Genomic DNA, 18,351 nt, shown 5'->3' on the forward strand with positions numbered 1-18,351 from the left:
GGTGGTGCGGCTAGTGGCGCGTCAGCGGAATCGTCACGGGCGCGAACAGCACAGCGAGCCGCCAGTCCGGGTTTGCAACGTGATGCATTCTGTAGAGCTGCGAGGAAATGTACGAAACTAAAATATATCAGCCTGTGCTTTTATCTTATTTCATGCGCCTCTGTGCCTTCAGAGCCACAAGTGTGCGCGCGCGCGTCTCTCTCTCTTTCTGTGTGTGTGTGTGTATGTGTGTGTGTGTGTGTGTCCTATGTGTGTTATTCCGCCGCGGGACACTTGAACATGAATGGTTCAACGGATTAGTGCAAAGACGTTCTGCAAATTCAATGGCGTCTTATGTAACCAGATTAGGCCGGTGTTCCCCCTCCGGTTTCGGTCTCCTTCTTAACCGTCCGCACACTCCTGTTCTCTCCCTTTTCACGGTCAGCGTCACCCAACAAGGGTCTCTCACATGTCCTTATTTGGTCAGGTGTGGCCCCTCTCTCGCACGAGCGCAGGTGCAGCTGGAGCTCACAATAATGAGCTGGGGGATGACTGTGACATATTGCAAGACATAATGAATGAAGAGCGTCTGAATTTGCATTTATAGACGATCCTTCTCGCATTGTAATGGCTCATAATAAAATGCAAAACCCTGTGGGTGCCAGGAAACCACGTTATGCCTGTTTGTGGGGTGTGTGTGTTTGTTATCATCTCCCCTATAGGCTGCTACACCCTCTTTATCAGTGGCTCCCAGGAGCAGCATTGCAAAGGCATAAAAGGTCAAGTGCACAGGCAAATTGTGGCTAAACACACACTGAAGGCTGCAGGCGCCTTGTATAACATGATTCGACCATCATGGAGTCACCACAGAGTCATTTTCATTCTTATATTTCCTACAGCAAGATTGTCTCCTCTCTACTCTCCATAGGGGAGCGTCAGAGAGAGGCTGTGTCACTTTCTATTTGTTTTTGTCCCTCTCAGTGTTACGCAAGGCGCCCTGAGGAGACACCAGAGTCTTTAGCTATTCAGCGGACGCCATAGCTCATCTCTGTGTGAGGCATGCTGACACAGCAGCATCATCACCTCTGAACACTGGTGGACTCTGGGTGCATGGTGAAGTACCCTCTTGGATGCTCCGTATGGATGACAAAGCATGATAAATCGACTGTTATGTGGCCACATGTGCAAGAAAAACCTAATGAAATCGGTTTCACCAAACAATGCAGCATAATTTGCAAGTGGTGCCCCTCCTCAGGCAGCTGGTGCCCCTTTTATGCTTCCTGCCCTTGCCCCTCAGATTGCCTGTCTCCGCCACTGCCGCTGACCCAGGTCAACATGACCATTTTACATTCCAATCTTCCCTTTTAGTCACAGTTACAGCGCACTAGCTGGTGAGCATTTTCATGCACGCTGCAGGATTAGAAAATGGGGTTACGGCGGGCAGGCAAATTAAAATCCCGGTAAGCTCATAATCACCCTGGCATTCAGATTCAGGCATATTAGACGCACCACTGAAGGCCTGAATTTATTTCACGCTCAGATTTTATCAGGCCGAAGCCGCATCTGGCTCAAATTTCCTGCCTGGGAAATGCAACTCATTAGAAGTGAAGGTCAGGATGCTGATCAACCCTGCAAACACTCAGAAGCACCTTGTGTCTGAGGAGAGGATGCTTCTAGATCCATCTATAATTTAAACCCAAGTTATTCATGCAGGAAAGTTAGATGCAGGGCTGTGCTTTTATATGTGTACTGTTAGAGGATGACTTAGCGACCGCACCCCCCTGCTGTCTAAGATGCTTGATCACTAAAGAGCTTTGCACTGATATCCACAGATTAACGCAGCATCTGTTTTAAATGACTCTGTTTCTCCTGTAATTCCACAAAGCAGTGAGTGAGATCATCAAACGCATAAACAGACAGCTTATTGCCTTTAGCATACTACATTTAAAAGAGCTTAATTTTCCTGTTTGCCATCATCTATTCCTCCTTCCAATTCCCCCCACCTCCCCGCCTGCTGTGCTTATCTGGCACGGCAGCAGAGGAGGAAGAGGTGGGAGGCTTCGGGAGGCTTCCTTCTCACCCTACCTTCCATCCTTGCCATCCCTTCCCTCCTCTCTTCTCTCCACCCACCCACCCGTGTCCCCTCCAGCAAGATTCATCATGTGTTAGCGTCAGTGTTTCCAGTAAAGCTGCAGGAGGACGGGGGAGAGAGCGACGCTGTGTCACACCCAGCCAAGTTCATCCCCTCCCCCAACTTTTCTCCTCCCTCACCCACATCCTTTCATCTTTAGATTCACTTTCCCTTCTATAACGTTTTACTTTCTGTTACTCCTAGTCTCATATATTGCATATTAATTCGCAATGTGTGTTCGTGTGTGTCCTAGTGTGCCCCGTTCTGGCAGTCCACTCTGGTTTGCTCACTCTGCTGTCCCCCCGAGCTCAGAGGCCACGTGAACACACGGTGACAGATGGAGAAGTAGCAGGGAGAGAGGTGTAGTGAGAGTTGGAGAAAACCTGCCAGATAGGTTCAGGATAAGGATGTAAAAAAAAAAGGAGTGATCCAAACGCTATATGTACTCTTAGACACCCACACACACACATACACACACACCCTGCGGTCACCACACATCACTTCTCATCCAAGAGGTCAGTTATGAGCCGCTATATGGAGCAAGATTTTACATTAGCAGGAAACAACACCGAGTCTCCAGGGCTTAGTGTGTGTGTGTGTGTGTGTAGCGCAAACACATTCGTCTGGGGGGAGTAAATGAAGCGTGTCATTGATTTGCAGTGTGAGCTCCGGCCTCAGCTCAACCGCAGTTTGATTGATAAAGGCAATGTGCGTCTGTTGGTCTCCAAATGAAATCCCCGGTTTTTCTGCAGCTTTTTGAAACCACTTCACCTTCCATCAAGTTGTTTCAATAAAATCTAATGAATAATGGACTTCATTGTTGCCCAGCTCTCAACAAGCCCACACGTTTTAATCAGCAGAGACTAATTAAAAGCAGGCCTGAAAGTTAGTAATAAAATTAATGTAATTGATCGAGGGAGCACAATATTAAGAAACAGCTTAAAGGGAAGGTTCGACATTTGGTGGGGGACTATTTTTTGGCAGGGAGCAATAACATCCTGCCTCCACATGATCACCTGTGAAAAAAACAACTTTTTGTTTTTTAGACGGATTAAAGATTTTTTAAAATAGATTTTTTACAGATTAAACAGCAAAATATGTTATTTCTTGAGATTGAAAATATGCTAGGAGGTGGGTTTAGAGCCAAGCTAGCTCTGTCCAAAGTCTGTTTCCAGTCTTTATGCTAAGCTAACTTGCTTCTTGTCAAGACACTACATCTAACACCGAACATAAAACATTTAAGCACATAAAATTGCCAAAAATCTGTCTCTGAAACAAACTAAAAACTACAAATGACACAGTAAAACATGCAGCTGAACATGAGTACACATTGTTGTTTTTATAACTGCTCATTAAGCAATCTGATGGCTAACAGAAAGGACTCAGTCCTGCACCTTGGTGGAATCAGTCTGTGACTGAATGTGCTGTGCTGAATCACCTCCAGGTCGTCAAGTGGGTGTGTGGGATTTCTCAGGATGGACCTCAGTTTTGAGAGTTTTTTATATGTAGCTTTCAAAATAAAAGCCTTTTCTTTCCTTGACAAGTGAATAAGCACATTTCCAAAAACCTCACACTGTCCCTTTAAGAAGTAAAGTATATGCTAATCTTACATGATTTTCCACTAGCTCCATATGAATACACTCGATGTAGTCAAGACACATCTGAATGGATAACTACTGGAGCAGGGATAACTGAGGATCTCCTGGATGCTCTTAAAGCTGCAACACTTTTTGGTCTGGCTGTAATGTCAAGTCAGTCAGTCCCTGAAACGACAGCTGACAGCAGCCCGAACAGGTTAAGGTTTATGTTGACAGCAACAAGATTGTTGGTTAATAAAGGCTGAGGCACAATCGAATTTTTTGAGGTCAAAAGGTTAAGAGCCCTCAGCCAGCCGTTGTGTTCGAAGTGGGAAAGAAAGAGCAAAAACGAGAAAGGGCAAGATCAGCCTTTGATTCCACAGTGAACCACGCTTCACGTTTGAATGGAGCAACACTTTCCCTCCTTAGAAAACATGCCCGCAAGGCTGAAACCAAAATAATAGTGATTTTTTCTTATCCTGTTGCATGGACATAACACCTGTATTTGAAGCTAATAATACTTTGTGAGGCAAATTGATGAAAGTGTGTGCACAACAACACAGCTTTGTGGCTTCAATCTCAAACATTTGAAACAGTCATGAAGCCTCTTTGTGTGTATTTACAGGGTTAAGATGTTCAGAGAACTGCAATGCGAGTCATTTTCCAACATCACTAACATCCGTTCTGCACAATCTCCTGCTGAAATTGTTGCACAAAGAGCTGCACTTATCCAAACAATAAGAGCATTTGCTGTCTTTGAGGGATAGGAAAGGATGAACGTGGAGGATGAAGCAGATTGACACACGCAATGAGCCAGACTCATCAGACACTGTGAGCATATGGTCCGCTGGATAACAGCCAGGTGTGCTGGAGGTGGAAACCAACTCACAGCTCTTCTCATTTACACCTTTCCTGCAGAGGCGAGCTGCCCGTGACAACAATATGTGAAGCTGTGGTCTTCGAGCGAGGAGGCCGCCAGGATTCAGAATAAATGCACGGCCGGATAGCAATTTAAAAAAAAAAAGCCCATCGCTTCTTGTCTCTGCAATTAAGCCGCCTTTCACTCTCTCGTCTCTCACAAAGGAACGTGAAATTGAAATTAGTCACGCTGGGCACTGAGAATGATTGCCAGCTGAGCCGTACATATAATGGCCTTAAGTGAGAGCAAGAAAGACTTTGATATTTTTTGCTTTAATAGCTTCCTCTTAGAGCTATTGTGCTGGATGCATGTGGGATTATTTGATGGGGTAAAATGTGAGTATTTGTTCTTGTGGAAGCATGAGTCACTTAAATGTGGAACTATTTTCTGCGGAAGAAAAAGCAGATATTTAATTATAACTCTGTTCTACTATCATGTGTTTTTTTAAACACCCCCTCCAGTGAAAATCAAGTGTTTAACCTTGTAAACATCTCCATGTGAGGTTTTTCATGTGCTACAAGACGCATCAGTCATCTCCATGGCTGGGCCTGTCTGCTTTTAAACTGCAGTGTACCAAGGACAGGCTGAACAACACGTTTTCAGGTTGGCAGGTTTGAGACGTCACAAACCTGAGGAGCAAATCCCTTTAATGGACGGGGTGATGCTATGCATATCATTATGTGAAACCTATAGCCCTTTCACACTGCGGTTCCACCTCAGCGCCGTAATGAAGCTCCGCCGTCATGCAGCCTTTGTCATTTTACACTGGACCAAGACCTCACACACATTTTGCTTCAGCAGGTGTAAACAAATAGCGCATGCTGCCAGGTCAGCTATTTAAACAGATGCCGTTTCGCCTCTGTTACTACCTCCGATGCCGACTCAGAGGCGGAACGACTTCGCCCCACCATTCTGCCTCTGTGTATTTTACATAGAAGACAGAACATAAAAGCCTTGAACTAGCAGTGTAAAAGGGGCTTATGGCAACCACTTTGGCGATGTTCGAGCCAGCTGTAACTGTCATCGTAAGTTTTTGCAAACTCACTACTAACGTTCACGTTACTACTGCTAATTACAACATTTCAAGCTCGCTAAGTTTCAACAAGTTGCCACCCAACGACGGCAGAGACGTGTTTTGTTTTTGTGACGGAGCGGGCAGTTGGAAATTTTAATAAGGGAGAAGGAGGAGATGCCTTGGGAGGATTTTTACAAGGTAATTAAACATATTTTACAGAAAAAAACATGTCAGACACAATTTATTATTTCAAGCAGAGCATTTTATAAGTCTTAAAACATGACTGGAGCTGGTCTCAAGACAATACACCCATGCTCCTCCTGACCAGTATTTACATCCTGTGCAGTGTTGTGGTGTTACCATGAAGGCTGTCTTTGGTGTTTACCTCTTAACCTCGCTGCTGTGGAAAATAATAACAGAGGAGGAGAAAGGGAGTGAGTCACAACACATGGTTCAGTGACCTGTTTCTGTTAAGGTCTCTCTCTCTCTCTCTCTCGGCCATCTGAACATTAATTTACCGCCATAAACAGAGGGGCATGTGGATATGGCTCGGATCAGTTAACAAGATCGTAAATTAAATGTGAAATTTAATAAACTTCCTGACTAAAGGCAAAATACAGGCTGGTTTGTTGTGTATTTTGTGAACATGAGAGCAGTCACAGACAGACATGTTAATCCCATTAAAGGCTCTACACTTAAAAAAAAAACGATTTTAAACTAAAGACAAAATTTTGTAATGTTATTTGCTTAATGTGATAATCTGTTGCTGAGTAACTAATCCACTCTCCATGGGTTAGGAGTCATTTTAAGTGACAACACTGCCCCCTTGAGGTTGTTAATAACACAGTATTTTTGCAAAGCAGATCAGACTGTAGTAGGAGAATTAAACAATGCATTAAGCCAAGTGGTTGTCTGTTGTCACTTTAAATAATAGACATGGCTTAATGTAAATAATTCTGCTACAGCCTGACAGCCATGACCTCACTTAGATGATTTTCACATCTGAACTCTTCCCCTCATCATGGAGACACTGGATTATATGAACCTGGATGATGCCTGAAAAAATGAAAATATAAAGAGGAAGAAACCAATTTCAACAATTGTTTCCTCTTTGATGGTTCAGTAGCTTTAGGAGCAGGACAGATGGGCAGTAATTTCAGCGCTCCAGACTTGAGACTGAGCTTGAAATGAATTGGTTTCTCCTGCATTACAGCAGCATAGCTATATTGTCTCTGCCAGAGTCCTCATCGGTCACAACAGACTAATTTGGATGGATTAAGCAGATCCTGAATATGCGGATTAGGCCTCACGCAGGCATGTATGGCACGGTTAACACATGGCATGTTCCTAACCCTGCAGAGGGTTTCTGTTTGCTGTGAGGTTTAGTCCTTTCTGCATTTCTTTTGTAATTTGTTTTGGGTGTGGTTTTTATGAGACATTTACAGGTTTCTAACACAGCCAAACACGTGCTTTTATGTTTTCTATCAGCTTTTCTTTTACTTTTTTAAATGATTTTTTTTAACAGATTATTTGCAGATAAAACAGAAAGATATGCTTATTTATGAGCTTGAAAAGACACTAGGAGGTGGGCTTTGAGCCAGACTAGCTCTGTCCAAAGTCTGTTTCTAGTCTTTATGCTAAGCTAAGCTAACTTGCTTCTCCCTCTATGATAAGATGAGATGAGATATACTTTTATTGTCCCCTTAAAGATTTTTTTTTTTCTGGACTCCGTCTAGCTACAAACCTTCAAAATAAAAGCCTTTTCTGCCATCTCTTGACAAGCGAATAAGTGCATTTCCAAAAACCTTTACACTATCCCTTTAAGAAGTAAACGGTATGCTAGTTACACCGTGACAGGCCTAATTGTTTTTTGGGCGTCGTTTTCATATGAGACATTTACAGGTTTCTACTACAGCCAAACGTGCTTTTATATTGTGTGTATTTTGTTATATTTAAATGTTTTGCCTCATTTTTTGTGGGCAATAACTTATTTTTTTCTTGTATATATTTTTAAGGGACATTATTGCTCTCAAGATATCTCGGTAGCTATTCTCGCCTGAATTTAACGTTTTGCATTCTTCGGTGAGGTCCTCCATGACAGCCACGGCGTCGCTCGTTTCTTCACCATCGGAGTGTTTGTCCTCGAGTAGCACCTTCTTACCGTATTTCTTGTTCAGTTTTCGTGACATTTTTAATTCCCAGTACTCTTGATGTTTTGTGTGATTCTGAATAAAATTCTGTTTAGCATTGTAGGGTTAATTGCAAGCTAGAGTTGCGACCTTAGTTCTTCGCCATAACCGTTGTTGTATATCTTTAGAGTAAGTATTACCACGTTTAAAACACTGGTTCTTGCAGGGGCTGCTTAGCTGTTGTATGTAAATGTTCGGGAAGTCTACAGCTACTCAGACCTGCTATCATCTTCCTCCCATTTACAAACTATAAAACAGATACTAAAACGATCATGGACATTTGTGTGACTTGCAGAAATAAAACCAATAAGGACTTAGTTTGCATACATTTATTACCTTCATAATATCATTTGAATGTTTGAACAAACACTTTTTTTTGCCTGCTTGACATTTCTCCAAACAGTCCTGTTTATATCTGCACTACAATACAGTCAGAATAACACAAGCATCAACAGATGCCACAATGAACAGAGCTTTGGCCACATGGCGATGTTTCTGCACAGATGCTCTCTGGAACTCTGTGCAGAATTGTACCTTCCTCACAACAAGAACAACGGCTGCAGAAGATGAAAAACGTTTTTGTATTACATCATTTCCTTAGTGGTTTACATTTATTATAAATGTACCATTTGATTGCAGTACAAAGACTCCTTCAGATAAATCCCTTTGGGAACACAAACATGACTAATACAACAAATCAAAGACATAATTGTGAAACTATTCTATCGAGGGCCGAGACGAGACAAGCTGGCGGTAAACGTTTTGACTTGATGAGTCCCTTCAATGATCCGTAAGAAATCTGCAAAAAACATGCGTCAATATTTTTTTTCTAAACAACATTCACTTGATAAGACAAGAACTTCTTTTTGCCCTTCGACCAAACACATCTGAAACAAGGTGAAGGAGGAAAACAAATGTCTGCTAGGCAGGAACACGAGTCACAGCACTGCGAGAGTCAGTGCTCAACAATGAAGTACCATGATGAGTGGGGGCGAACCGGCCCCGGGTTTCCTCTCAGAATAAACAATCCCTTTAAAGTTCAGCTTTTTTAAATCTATTTTCTAAAGACTTCAAAGGAGCAAAAAAAAAAAAAAGGTAATTACCTGGTTGGTGCTGGCAACCATGTCAGAATATTATTTAGTATAGTGTTATTAACTTGACAACCACATTGAGGATGGCTCAAATCAGATGCAAGGGAGGGTAGGAAGTGGTTAAACATGATAAACAATATGTCAGCTTAGAGTTAATCATTGTGAATTTAACAGAGGTGACAAATGGTCGTCTTCCCTTTTGTTAACATTGTATGAGAATTGCTATTAATATCTGTTAAATTTGTGCTTGATCATTTCCTCAACCTCTCAGGTTTTATTTATACCGAGGTAAGAATCGCTTCCGTCTGATCTTTCCTACCTTTTGAACTGCAGAAAAATAACAACACAAAGAGGCACTTGGACGTTGGAAGATATGGCCCGGCTTGTGGACTAAATCTTCAGAGCGTCACACAAAGGAACACTTGAGTTATCCAAATTTAATGAACTGCAGGAAAAGGATGTTTTCCTTCTAAAACATGTGACCAAACTTAATACAGGAGCTCAGAACAATAAACACTCCTCCTGCATGCACCATCCTGCTACTTCATTAAACACTGCTTAACCAGGTTTTCTGGATATTAGATTGCACGACTGATACTAGAAACGTCTAGATTTCCCTTTGTTTTAATCGTAAATCTCACCGTCTTTCCGATGACTTTGGTGCCCTATTTTTGTCTTTAGTACAAATACTCGACTTGGCTATGAATAAACCGGCTCTTTGTGTGATGCGTCTCCTATCTGGAGAGTAAGGTCAGAAAATATTAGCGTTCTTAATGAAAAATCTCCCTGCTGAAACACTACTTATGTACATTGGCACTTTTTCGCTACAAAGGCACGGCCTTGCTTTGTTGCGAGGTCTTGTTCTTGCTTTAAATGAAACAGCCAGTGAATAAGAAGAAGAAAAAAAGGCACACAGCTCCTGATACGTGGAGGAGTGCTTTGTGAGATTTGGGCTACACAGAAGGGGCCACAGGGAGGCCAACCATGACAAATAACAGATGAGACAAAAGAGCATGTACTATAAACAAGCAGAGGAGGAAAACCACAGAAAGATGCCTGTTGACACAATCAGAGAGAGAGAGGCCTATGAAGCGCAGCCTAACTGCCTCACGTCTCTGCTGCTGTCTAATGGCACAGCCATGTAACGGCTCCACAGATTAAAGGGCAGGGGGGGAAAAAAGTAAAAGAAGCAAATAATCTAATTACAAAATCATAGAAACTCATTCATAAATGTATAAAAAAATACATATGTAAACTGATTACCGTTAAACATCCCACCCAGTCCCCTAAAATAGTAATAAAAACAAAAAATAAAATCATAATGCATAATGAGTACAAAATATTTGATTTTTTTTTTTGTCTAGACACACAAACAGACCGTGGTGGGACACAAACACTGACCTCGAAGGAATGTCCACCAATCACAACACTTAAAGGCAGCCAAAGGTCAAAGGCCACTATGATTCTTCCCTTTGGTACACGTGTTAAAGTTGATGACCTGTTTTTGCACTTCATTTGGCGGCGCCATAATCTCGCTGGTTAAGTGCTTACATTTGGTTTGGTACAAAATGCATCTGTGCTTTTTAGTCAATAAAAAAAAATGCATAGTTATTATTAATTCAATCTAAGGAATTAGGCTTTCACAGGCAAAAGTCTAGTATTATTAAAGTGCATGTCACTGATACAACAGCATAATACGAATGCAGGTAGCATCAATGTGTAAAATGATTGTACTAATCATTCTGCCTGTTCCCTTGAACTAAACGTGGACAGAAATACTGGACAGAACTCTTTTGCAGAGCCAGAACCTTCATATAGAAACGCTCCACACAGACTCTGAACACTGAACCTCATGTATCTGAGAAATCATTTTTTCTGTTGGCACTTTAGGTAAATCTATGGCTTTTTGTTTTGTATACATTTATACTATATGGCAAAGAACATTCTGAACAGTCTTCATCCAGCTGAGGCTGAACGAGGGTAAACATCCGCTGAAACCTGCTAAGGCTGCTAAGGCACAGAGCGATGCAGGAGGCTGGTCTCCATCTTGGACGGTTCTGGATCAAGTGGAGGTCTGGAGGCGCCTACCACCGCCCGCTGATGCTGGCCATGTCTGCGTGAAACTGACGGGAGAGGCGCCCGCTGGCTCCCCCTTCCAGGAAGGAGGACCTGATGGGGGGCTCGAATAGCTTCCTCCGGTTCTTGTTTAGTTCTGTAGAAAAAAGAAAACATCAGTGTTAGCAAAGGTGTAGTCACTGTTTACAGATTCTCATCATCTGCATCATGATGTTGTAATTTCGGCAAAGGTAAGACCCGTTAATTAAAGTTGATCACAAGAAAAACTGGTTCTTTTTCTGTACACAATGCAGCCGGCTACAAGCCCTGGCATGTTCACCATCGTGCCCAGAGGCTACTCGTCAGACTATAACCGATCGGATCCGAGATTGGCAAAGGTGAACCAAAAATGTTTAATAGAAAGTAAGGAAATAAACACAACCAAAGAGTATGAGAGTACATTTCTTTTTAGCCTTCATTGATCAACAATGACAAGAAAATTGGATTGAACTCACTGCAGGATTTCTCAAATAAACAGAAACCCTCTTTGTGTCCGTCTGGTTTCACACAGCAGCTTGGACAAGATGCTTTCATAGAAACGTCAGGAGTACACTCGGAGTTATTCATATGATAGCCACGTTCTGTTTCTGCCAGCATAAACCCTCAGTTTAATTCCTGGAGACAGACAGCTCACTCCAGCAGCTCTTTTTACTGGCAGGAAGTTAAACCCTGGATTGCCTTGAGTTGCTTTCTATCTCTTTAAAGCGAGAGGCAAAAATACAGAGAGACAAAAAGACGTGCATGTTCCTGTTTCGGAGCCCTCCAGTCCGTCAGCAGAGATGAAAGGCGACCAGTGCTTGGCTGTGGTGTCGGGCAGAAAAACCCCGCTCTGGCCTTGGATCACTCTGCTTCCTTAATAATCAGAGCACTGGCCTGGACGTTTCCCCTTGTTGCTCGCGCTGCCAACGCTGACTCTGGTCTGAGGTTTCTGAACTTTGACAGAATCCCCATAGCAGGAAGCTCATGAGCCCAACACAGGCAGCCGAACAACTCCGGCTATTACGACGCCCAAAATATGACACCAGTAATGAAGTGTGACATCCAAAACATTCACATTAGCTCCAGTGAAACAACAGGAAAGTCTACATCAGCGGGAGGGAGGCAGCTGGAGCCTTAATCCTATTTACTTCTGCTGGTGCAAATTACTGTCTTTTACATCTTTACAAGATAAATTAGCAGCAACAGTACGGTCTTGAAATTCTCTCCCAGTCTGTTAGTAACAAGGTCCATCTTTCACATCCAGCGGTTGGCACTTGGGGTGACCTCTGTCATTTGCTACACATTTTTTCCCTTCAGCACAGCTGGGCTCCACTCAGGCTTGTTGCAGCGTCGGACAAAATAGGAAACACAAATGAAACACATGAGACATGAGAAATTGTGTGAAGTGCCTTCAGCAGGAGCGAGCTGGCAGGAAGAGGCCACAGCTGCTACCGGTGTTTATCGGCACAGACCACCCTGAGACAGAGGTGGTCCTTTGTAGATATCTCAATACTCTTTCTACCCATATGTTTATGTTGTTTTTTGTCCATTTAAGGTTGGGAATAAAAAATGTAATGCAAAAAAAAGAAAGAGCGTTTTCTTTTTTATTTGTACCTGAGATGGCGAGCAGCATTTTCCTTCGGGCTCCGAAGGTGGTGATGCCCAGCTCCTTCAGGTCCTGGTCTGTTAGAGTCAGAAATGTCTGAAGGTCAATCTGGAAGGAGCAACAACAAGTCCATTTAACTCTAACATTTACACTTACTACAACTGCTGATATAATTCAGCCACTTCTATCTTCAAAGATAAATGTAATGACGGAAAAAGAAGCCTCCATGGTAAAAGTTCTTCATATAAAGTGCCTCCCTCGACCAAAACATTTTAATAAAACATACATTTTCCAACACAAACTCTTATTTTATCTTATGCTACATTTACTATGAGGACATTTAATTTCATAAGTCAATAATGCAACAAACTGCATTAAGAAAATTAAGAGTTAAAGATAGTCATATTCTATAAAGGAAGAGTTAAAGTGGTGATCTCGAAGATCTCAGTTTTGTTCTCTTTGGCGGCACCTTATGGCGATAGACTGTAATAGCTGGAGCACACTTCCCAGATATCCAGACAGTGTTGCATGTGTGACGTCCACGGTTGTCACAGTTGTAACTCTTAATTTTCCTCGCTCACGGTCGCTTTCCTTTTTAGACTCTTTGCCTTCATCTGAGCGTCGAATTTGTTTCTTTTTCTTTGGATTTTCTCTTGAAGTTGTATCTGTAGTCATCCATCTTTTCTTTGTTTGTTCAGCCATCGTAGATTACTATGCAGCCGCTTAGCTCCGCCTACCCTCTCTGGCAGACCAACCACTGCTGGATGATGGAAAACGCGTCACTAACTGGGCGCCACTTGTGATTTTTTCCGTAAAAGTCACCACAGACACCCAGTCTGTAATACTGCAAAAGCAAAGGCTTTCATCAGTGGGCCATAGACTCAATCACCATTGTGTTACTTCGTTCTGCAATAAGAGACTTAACAGACTTTTATTTTAAATGAAAATCTTCGAGATTATATCTTCAACATGCCCAAACATTTTACAAATATTGTAGGGTCAGACTAGCTGTGGTTTTAGCACAGCTTTGAGCTAAACACAGCTATGCTAACATTCAAATAACAAAACATCAGGGTTTAATCAGGTTGTTCACCATATAAGTTTAGCATATTAGCTTGCTATAAGACAACGTACAGCTGAGCTTATGTTTGAGCCAAATTAAAACCCTCCTCTAGCTTTCCATAAATGTTTGTAGAAAACATAATCCCATTGTCCCAAGATGTGTGGCTCTGAACAGCACGTCTGAATGAGATGGCTGTGGTTGGAAAAGTTAAAGAATGATCAGTGCCAGAGGGTTTCATCCTCTCGGGGCCAGCAATTTCTCTGCAAATGTTTTAAAATTGTCCTCAGCTCGAGAGTCCCTCAGCTGAAATCACAGCACTAGAAGGATTTGATTCACATTGTACACTACCTCTTGTTGCTGGAACACGTCTGTGTACTTCCCCAAGCCCAGTTTGCTGAAGAGCTCAGGCAGGTCTGAGCCTTTCAGAGACGAGTTCAGGCTGCAGCCGTTGCTGCCAGTTACTGAAGAGATGCAGTCCATGTAGTTGCTGCTGCTGAGGTAATGCTCTGCAGCTGTCCATGCAAACGATTTAGCCAAAAGAAAAAAAACACATAATGATTATAATTTTGAAGTAAGCAGAAAAGCAGCTATATTTAAGTTATCTGAGCTGAAACAAATGTGAAGTCTTACAACACACAGATACAACAAATATAAATGTAACCGACCTGATTTGTTCTGCTTCCTCTTCGGGCTGCTGACAGCGGAGGGGAACTCGGCGTGACTCGGCAGGCCGTTCCCGGTGCCGTTCCTCTCTCGCCAGTTGTCGGAGTCGCTGCCGTTCCCGATGCCTTCCCTGCTGCTGGATCGAGACAAGGACAGCGGGGAACCCTGAGAGAGAAAACACAGGAAGACAATCCAAATATTTAACAAAGAGGTCTGGATGCCTGCGGAGCTCTGAGTGACAAGTGCATCTCTATATAGGGTACAAGAACACCACTGTATCCGGTTACACTAATAAATCATCTGTATTATACACATAGCGACAGTAAGGTCGTTATTTCTCTCTGAAGATGACGAGACAGCGAACACTGAGGTGTGTTATTTCTGACCTCGTAGGTGGTGCTCATGCTGGGCTTGTATGGAACATGATTGGCTCTCCTCAGCTCCTTGATGGTCTCAGCTGGCATGGACTTCGAGAAGCCCAGGCCGCTCCATGTGTTGGTGGGGGTCCGCACTTCAGTCACCACTGGTTTCTTTAACATGGCTGTGGAAATACAGACATACACACAAACACCTTGTAAACAAAAACAGAACAAATTACCTGTTTTTTAATCACTTGAATGTGTCCATGTTCCTCTTAAACAGTTTTAAAATGAGATATAACTGCATTTACTCCCGGATTAAAGAAAAGAAAGAAAAATAAATAATAAAGGAGCTGGAGGAGAAGAGTAATATTTCGAGGGAAACTTGAAAAAAATTATGAGATTAAATTTGTAAATTTGCCAGAAAAAATTAGCAAATTTGCAAGAATAAACTAGCAATTTTCTGAGATTATAAAGTCAGAAATTTGCAAGAGACAAAAACCAGGAAAAAAGCATTTATGGGAACCTTTTTGCCACCCCCCCCCCCAAAAAAAGTAGGTTGGGCATCATCCCTCTAGATACACCGGTTTCTCTTGCCCGTTGGCACTGCTGCTTACACAGGCGCGCAAGTCACGGAGCTTGGCGCACTTTTAGCCTATTTTCTCTGCGCACAAGAAGCAGACTTCACAGCGGAGAATGACTGAGCGACCCTCTGCTGCAAAAACACCCGTTTCTATGCTTTGCCGCAGAGGTTACCACCGCACATGAACGTTACCCTACGCACCAATGACAGCTCCTAAAAACAAACCTTGCATTACGGACAATGCAGACAAAAAATATGCAAAACTACTTTGAATCAATTTGACTTTAATTACACTTTTAAATTTTATTCAAGATCTGACAGCACAGCTGAAGGAGACAACACGTTTGCTTTAGAAACGGAATAATAGAAAAATGCAAAAAGTAGGGCCAACATATTCTCACAAATGTGCATTTTTTTTCGGACAAATTTACCGCTTTTATCTCAGAATGTTTGAGTTTTTTTCTCTTCTCCTCCGGCTGATGATTATACATTTTGGCCACTGCTGAAACGTATTTGAGCAGACAGGACGGTAAACTTACCTTTGGTCGCCAACAGCTTTTTCTGCTCATAGTCAAATGCCTGAAAAGACAGCAGACAGTAATCCTTGATTATTTAACACTCCCAAAACTGTGTGTTTTGGATGTGTGTGAGCGTGTGTGTGTGTGTGTGTGTGTGTGTGTGTGTGTGTGTGTACCTGCATGTTGGCGAAGGAGGTCTGTGGTGCCAGTCTGATTCTCTCCCTCTCGTTCAGCTGTGCCGCCCTCTCAGCCGCCCGCTCGCTTCCGGGTGCCCTCTTATCCGCCACGGGGCTGTCTGACGAGCTGGACTCGGCGTCCGAGAGGAGACAGTCAGAACTGTTGGGATTACACATAGAGATGGTATCAGGAGGGAAGAAAATCCAGCCTGACAAAGGCCACATATAATTTCCTTCATCTTATCATGTTCGCACTTCATCATACGGCTGTTAATGTTTCTGGCTCGTCTGGTTTGACTGCAGACACGTTTTAACGATCAAGCAGCAGGTGGTTATTCTAATAACCACGCTGTCCAGGGTGAGTGTGTGTAACCTCGTCCATATGGCAGAAAAGGCTTCAATTCCAGGGCAGAGTAAGCATCCCTGACACTTTGTTTTAACATCTAAACTTTCAAAAATAAAATCTGCATGCTTATTCAACTCTGGCAGTCCTGTTAGTTTCTAAACACACGGAGAAAGTGTTATGAGCTGCATGAGCTGTAAATGATCTCAGAAGGCATGCTAACCAGCAACAACTCCAGCTGTAAATGATCTCAGGACTTAAACATACTGTAGATGGGAGTTCTTGGTGCCCTGCAGGAGCTCCACAGCCTGTCGTTTCCCCGATGACGTCTTACACGAAGCCAGCATCTGTTTCAGCTCGCTCCCGTTGGCCGAGTGAGAGGGGCTTCTGGGCATGCCCACTTCCACAAATGTGTCGGAGCCTTGAAGGAAACAAGCACATTTTGAGTTTACAGCTGTCATGCGTCTGTCTGAAACACTGTGACGACCAGAGCTGCGATACTTCATGTTTTATCTCACGTTCAGCGATGCATAGGGTGTTCCCAGCAGCGCCTGGGTCACTCAGTGTAAAGGAGTGTGTGCAGCTCGGTATGTGTGCATGCTTTAAAGTGTGACACGTCTCAGCTGGATTCTGGATTAATTAAAAACACAGCATCTGTAATTACAGAGCTTTTCCCCTGCTACTTTCAGCCTGACAGGAAGCTTCTCTGTGTAACAGGAAGTGTGTGCATGTGAGTGTAATTAAGAATATCTGCATGTGCGTGGTGTACCATACAGCATAAAATAATATGAAGTCAGTCACTCTAATGAAGCTCCCCGGGGTTTAATGTTTGAATAATCCCCGAGCACTCCTTCATTCCATAACGAAGAGTCGAGCGGGAGTGGGCGAGCCAGTCCAAACACACTCTGGGACACAGGAGGAGGCGAGGGAGGGAGAGGAAACCTTACTGGGATGCACCACATCGGGGGAGAAGCAGCTCAGAAAACAGCGGGGAAAAACGAGACGCGTGAGAGTGAGAGTCGGAGGGGGAAAACCGCGAATGTAAGACACAGAGGAAATGAGGGCCTTTCTGAACCGCGAGGAGACCAGCAGTTAATCTGTCTCCGTTCCAGCACAATAAACGTAGTCATAGGCAGTATGAGGTTAGCAGGACAGAGCAGAGAAATAGGAATAAGTTCATTCGAGGCATTTTCAAGGAGAAGTGGGTTTAAGGGTTACATAAATCTCAAGAGGAAAAGCTTAAAGTGGACATTTATGTTAAGTCTGCAAGGCGGAGGTCCAGCAGCGTCAATTATGTTAACAGCAGAAATATTCTGTCTATTCGAGGTTATGATCACTCATAAATCACAAGATTTTAAGTGCGTCTTTAACATAACCGACTCAGAGCGAGAGATTCCTCCAGACGCAGACTTTTATGACCTACTTCCTAAACATCCTCTATTGCAAACATTTCATTTCTTTTCAAAGCCACAGAAAATAGTTGAGAAAAAAAGGAATTCATGTAGGTTTGGAAATGATTTCAAACAGGAGAATATACACCTCTGGGGGTCAGTAGGTTAGTTGACAGGCATGTTGGTGCTCTGCCAACCGAATAGCTTGCAAAGTTTGACAGAATAGGTTTGACAGTTTGGATGGCAGATAAAAGGAGGTGTGTTGGTGTCTCGGTCTTCGCTGCGTTGCCAATTACCGTAAAATCCAGAATATAAATCGCACCAGAATATAAGAATATAGAATATATTTTTCTAGAGGTTTTCTCAAGCTATTTATTACAAAAAAACGTGTATTACTTATTTCAACAATGTTTCAATTTATTTTCATTCAAAACAGACTCAAGTTATAGCCTACCATCTCTTTTCGCCATGTGGAGTTGGTGGCTAGCAGCCTACGTTGATTATTGTGAGGATGGCGACTGCACTGGCGATCGTAACTGCGCGTTAGCTAGCTTATAGCGCCATCGTCTGAGTAAAATACCGTTACACAATAAAATACCTCTCTCTGCATTTTACACTGGTATATTAGTCGCACCAGTATACAGGACGCAGCTC

At 42.9% G+C, this 18,351-nt stretch overlaps 1 protein-coding gene across 1 annotated transcript in view; it reads right to left on the reverse strand.

Moving 5' to 3' along the window:
* Positions 1-8,124: 8,124 nt before the first annotated feature.
* Positions 8,125-18,351, reverse strand: part of LOC138588346 (protein bicaudal C homolog 1-like) — a 67,426-nt gene continuing 57,199 nt past the window's right edge. Inside the window, exons 14-21 of the mRNA XM_069658414.1 lie at positions 16,574-16,727; positions 15,964-16,123; positions 15,809-15,848; positions 14,714-14,868; positions 14,330-14,492; positions 14,013-14,176; positions 12,610-12,709; positions 8,125-11,113 (exon numbers count right to left, since the gene is read on the reverse strand). Of these exons, the coding sequence (XP_069514515.1) occupies positions 10,986-11,113; positions 12,610-12,709; positions 14,013-14,176; positions 14,330-14,492; positions 14,714-14,868; positions 15,809-15,848; positions 15,964-16,123; positions 16,574-16,727 (1,064 nt within the window). The 3' untranslated portion in view covers positions 8,125-10,985. The remainder of the gene's footprint in view (positions 11,114-12,609; positions 12,710-14,012; positions 14,177-14,329; positions 14,493-14,713; positions 14,869-15,808; positions 15,849-15,963; positions 16,124-16,573; positions 16,728-18,351) is intronic.

Source organism: Semicossyphus pulcher, unplaced genomic scaffold (assembly GCF_022749685.1).
Source record: "Semicossyphus pulcher isolate SPU_LCO1_2020_fin unplaced genomic scaffold, fSemPul1.0.p SCAF_12, whole genome shotgun sequence".
Classification (NCBI taxonomy): Eukaryota; Metazoa; Chordata; class Actinopteri; order Labriformes; family Labridae; genus Semicossyphus; species Semicossyphus pulcher.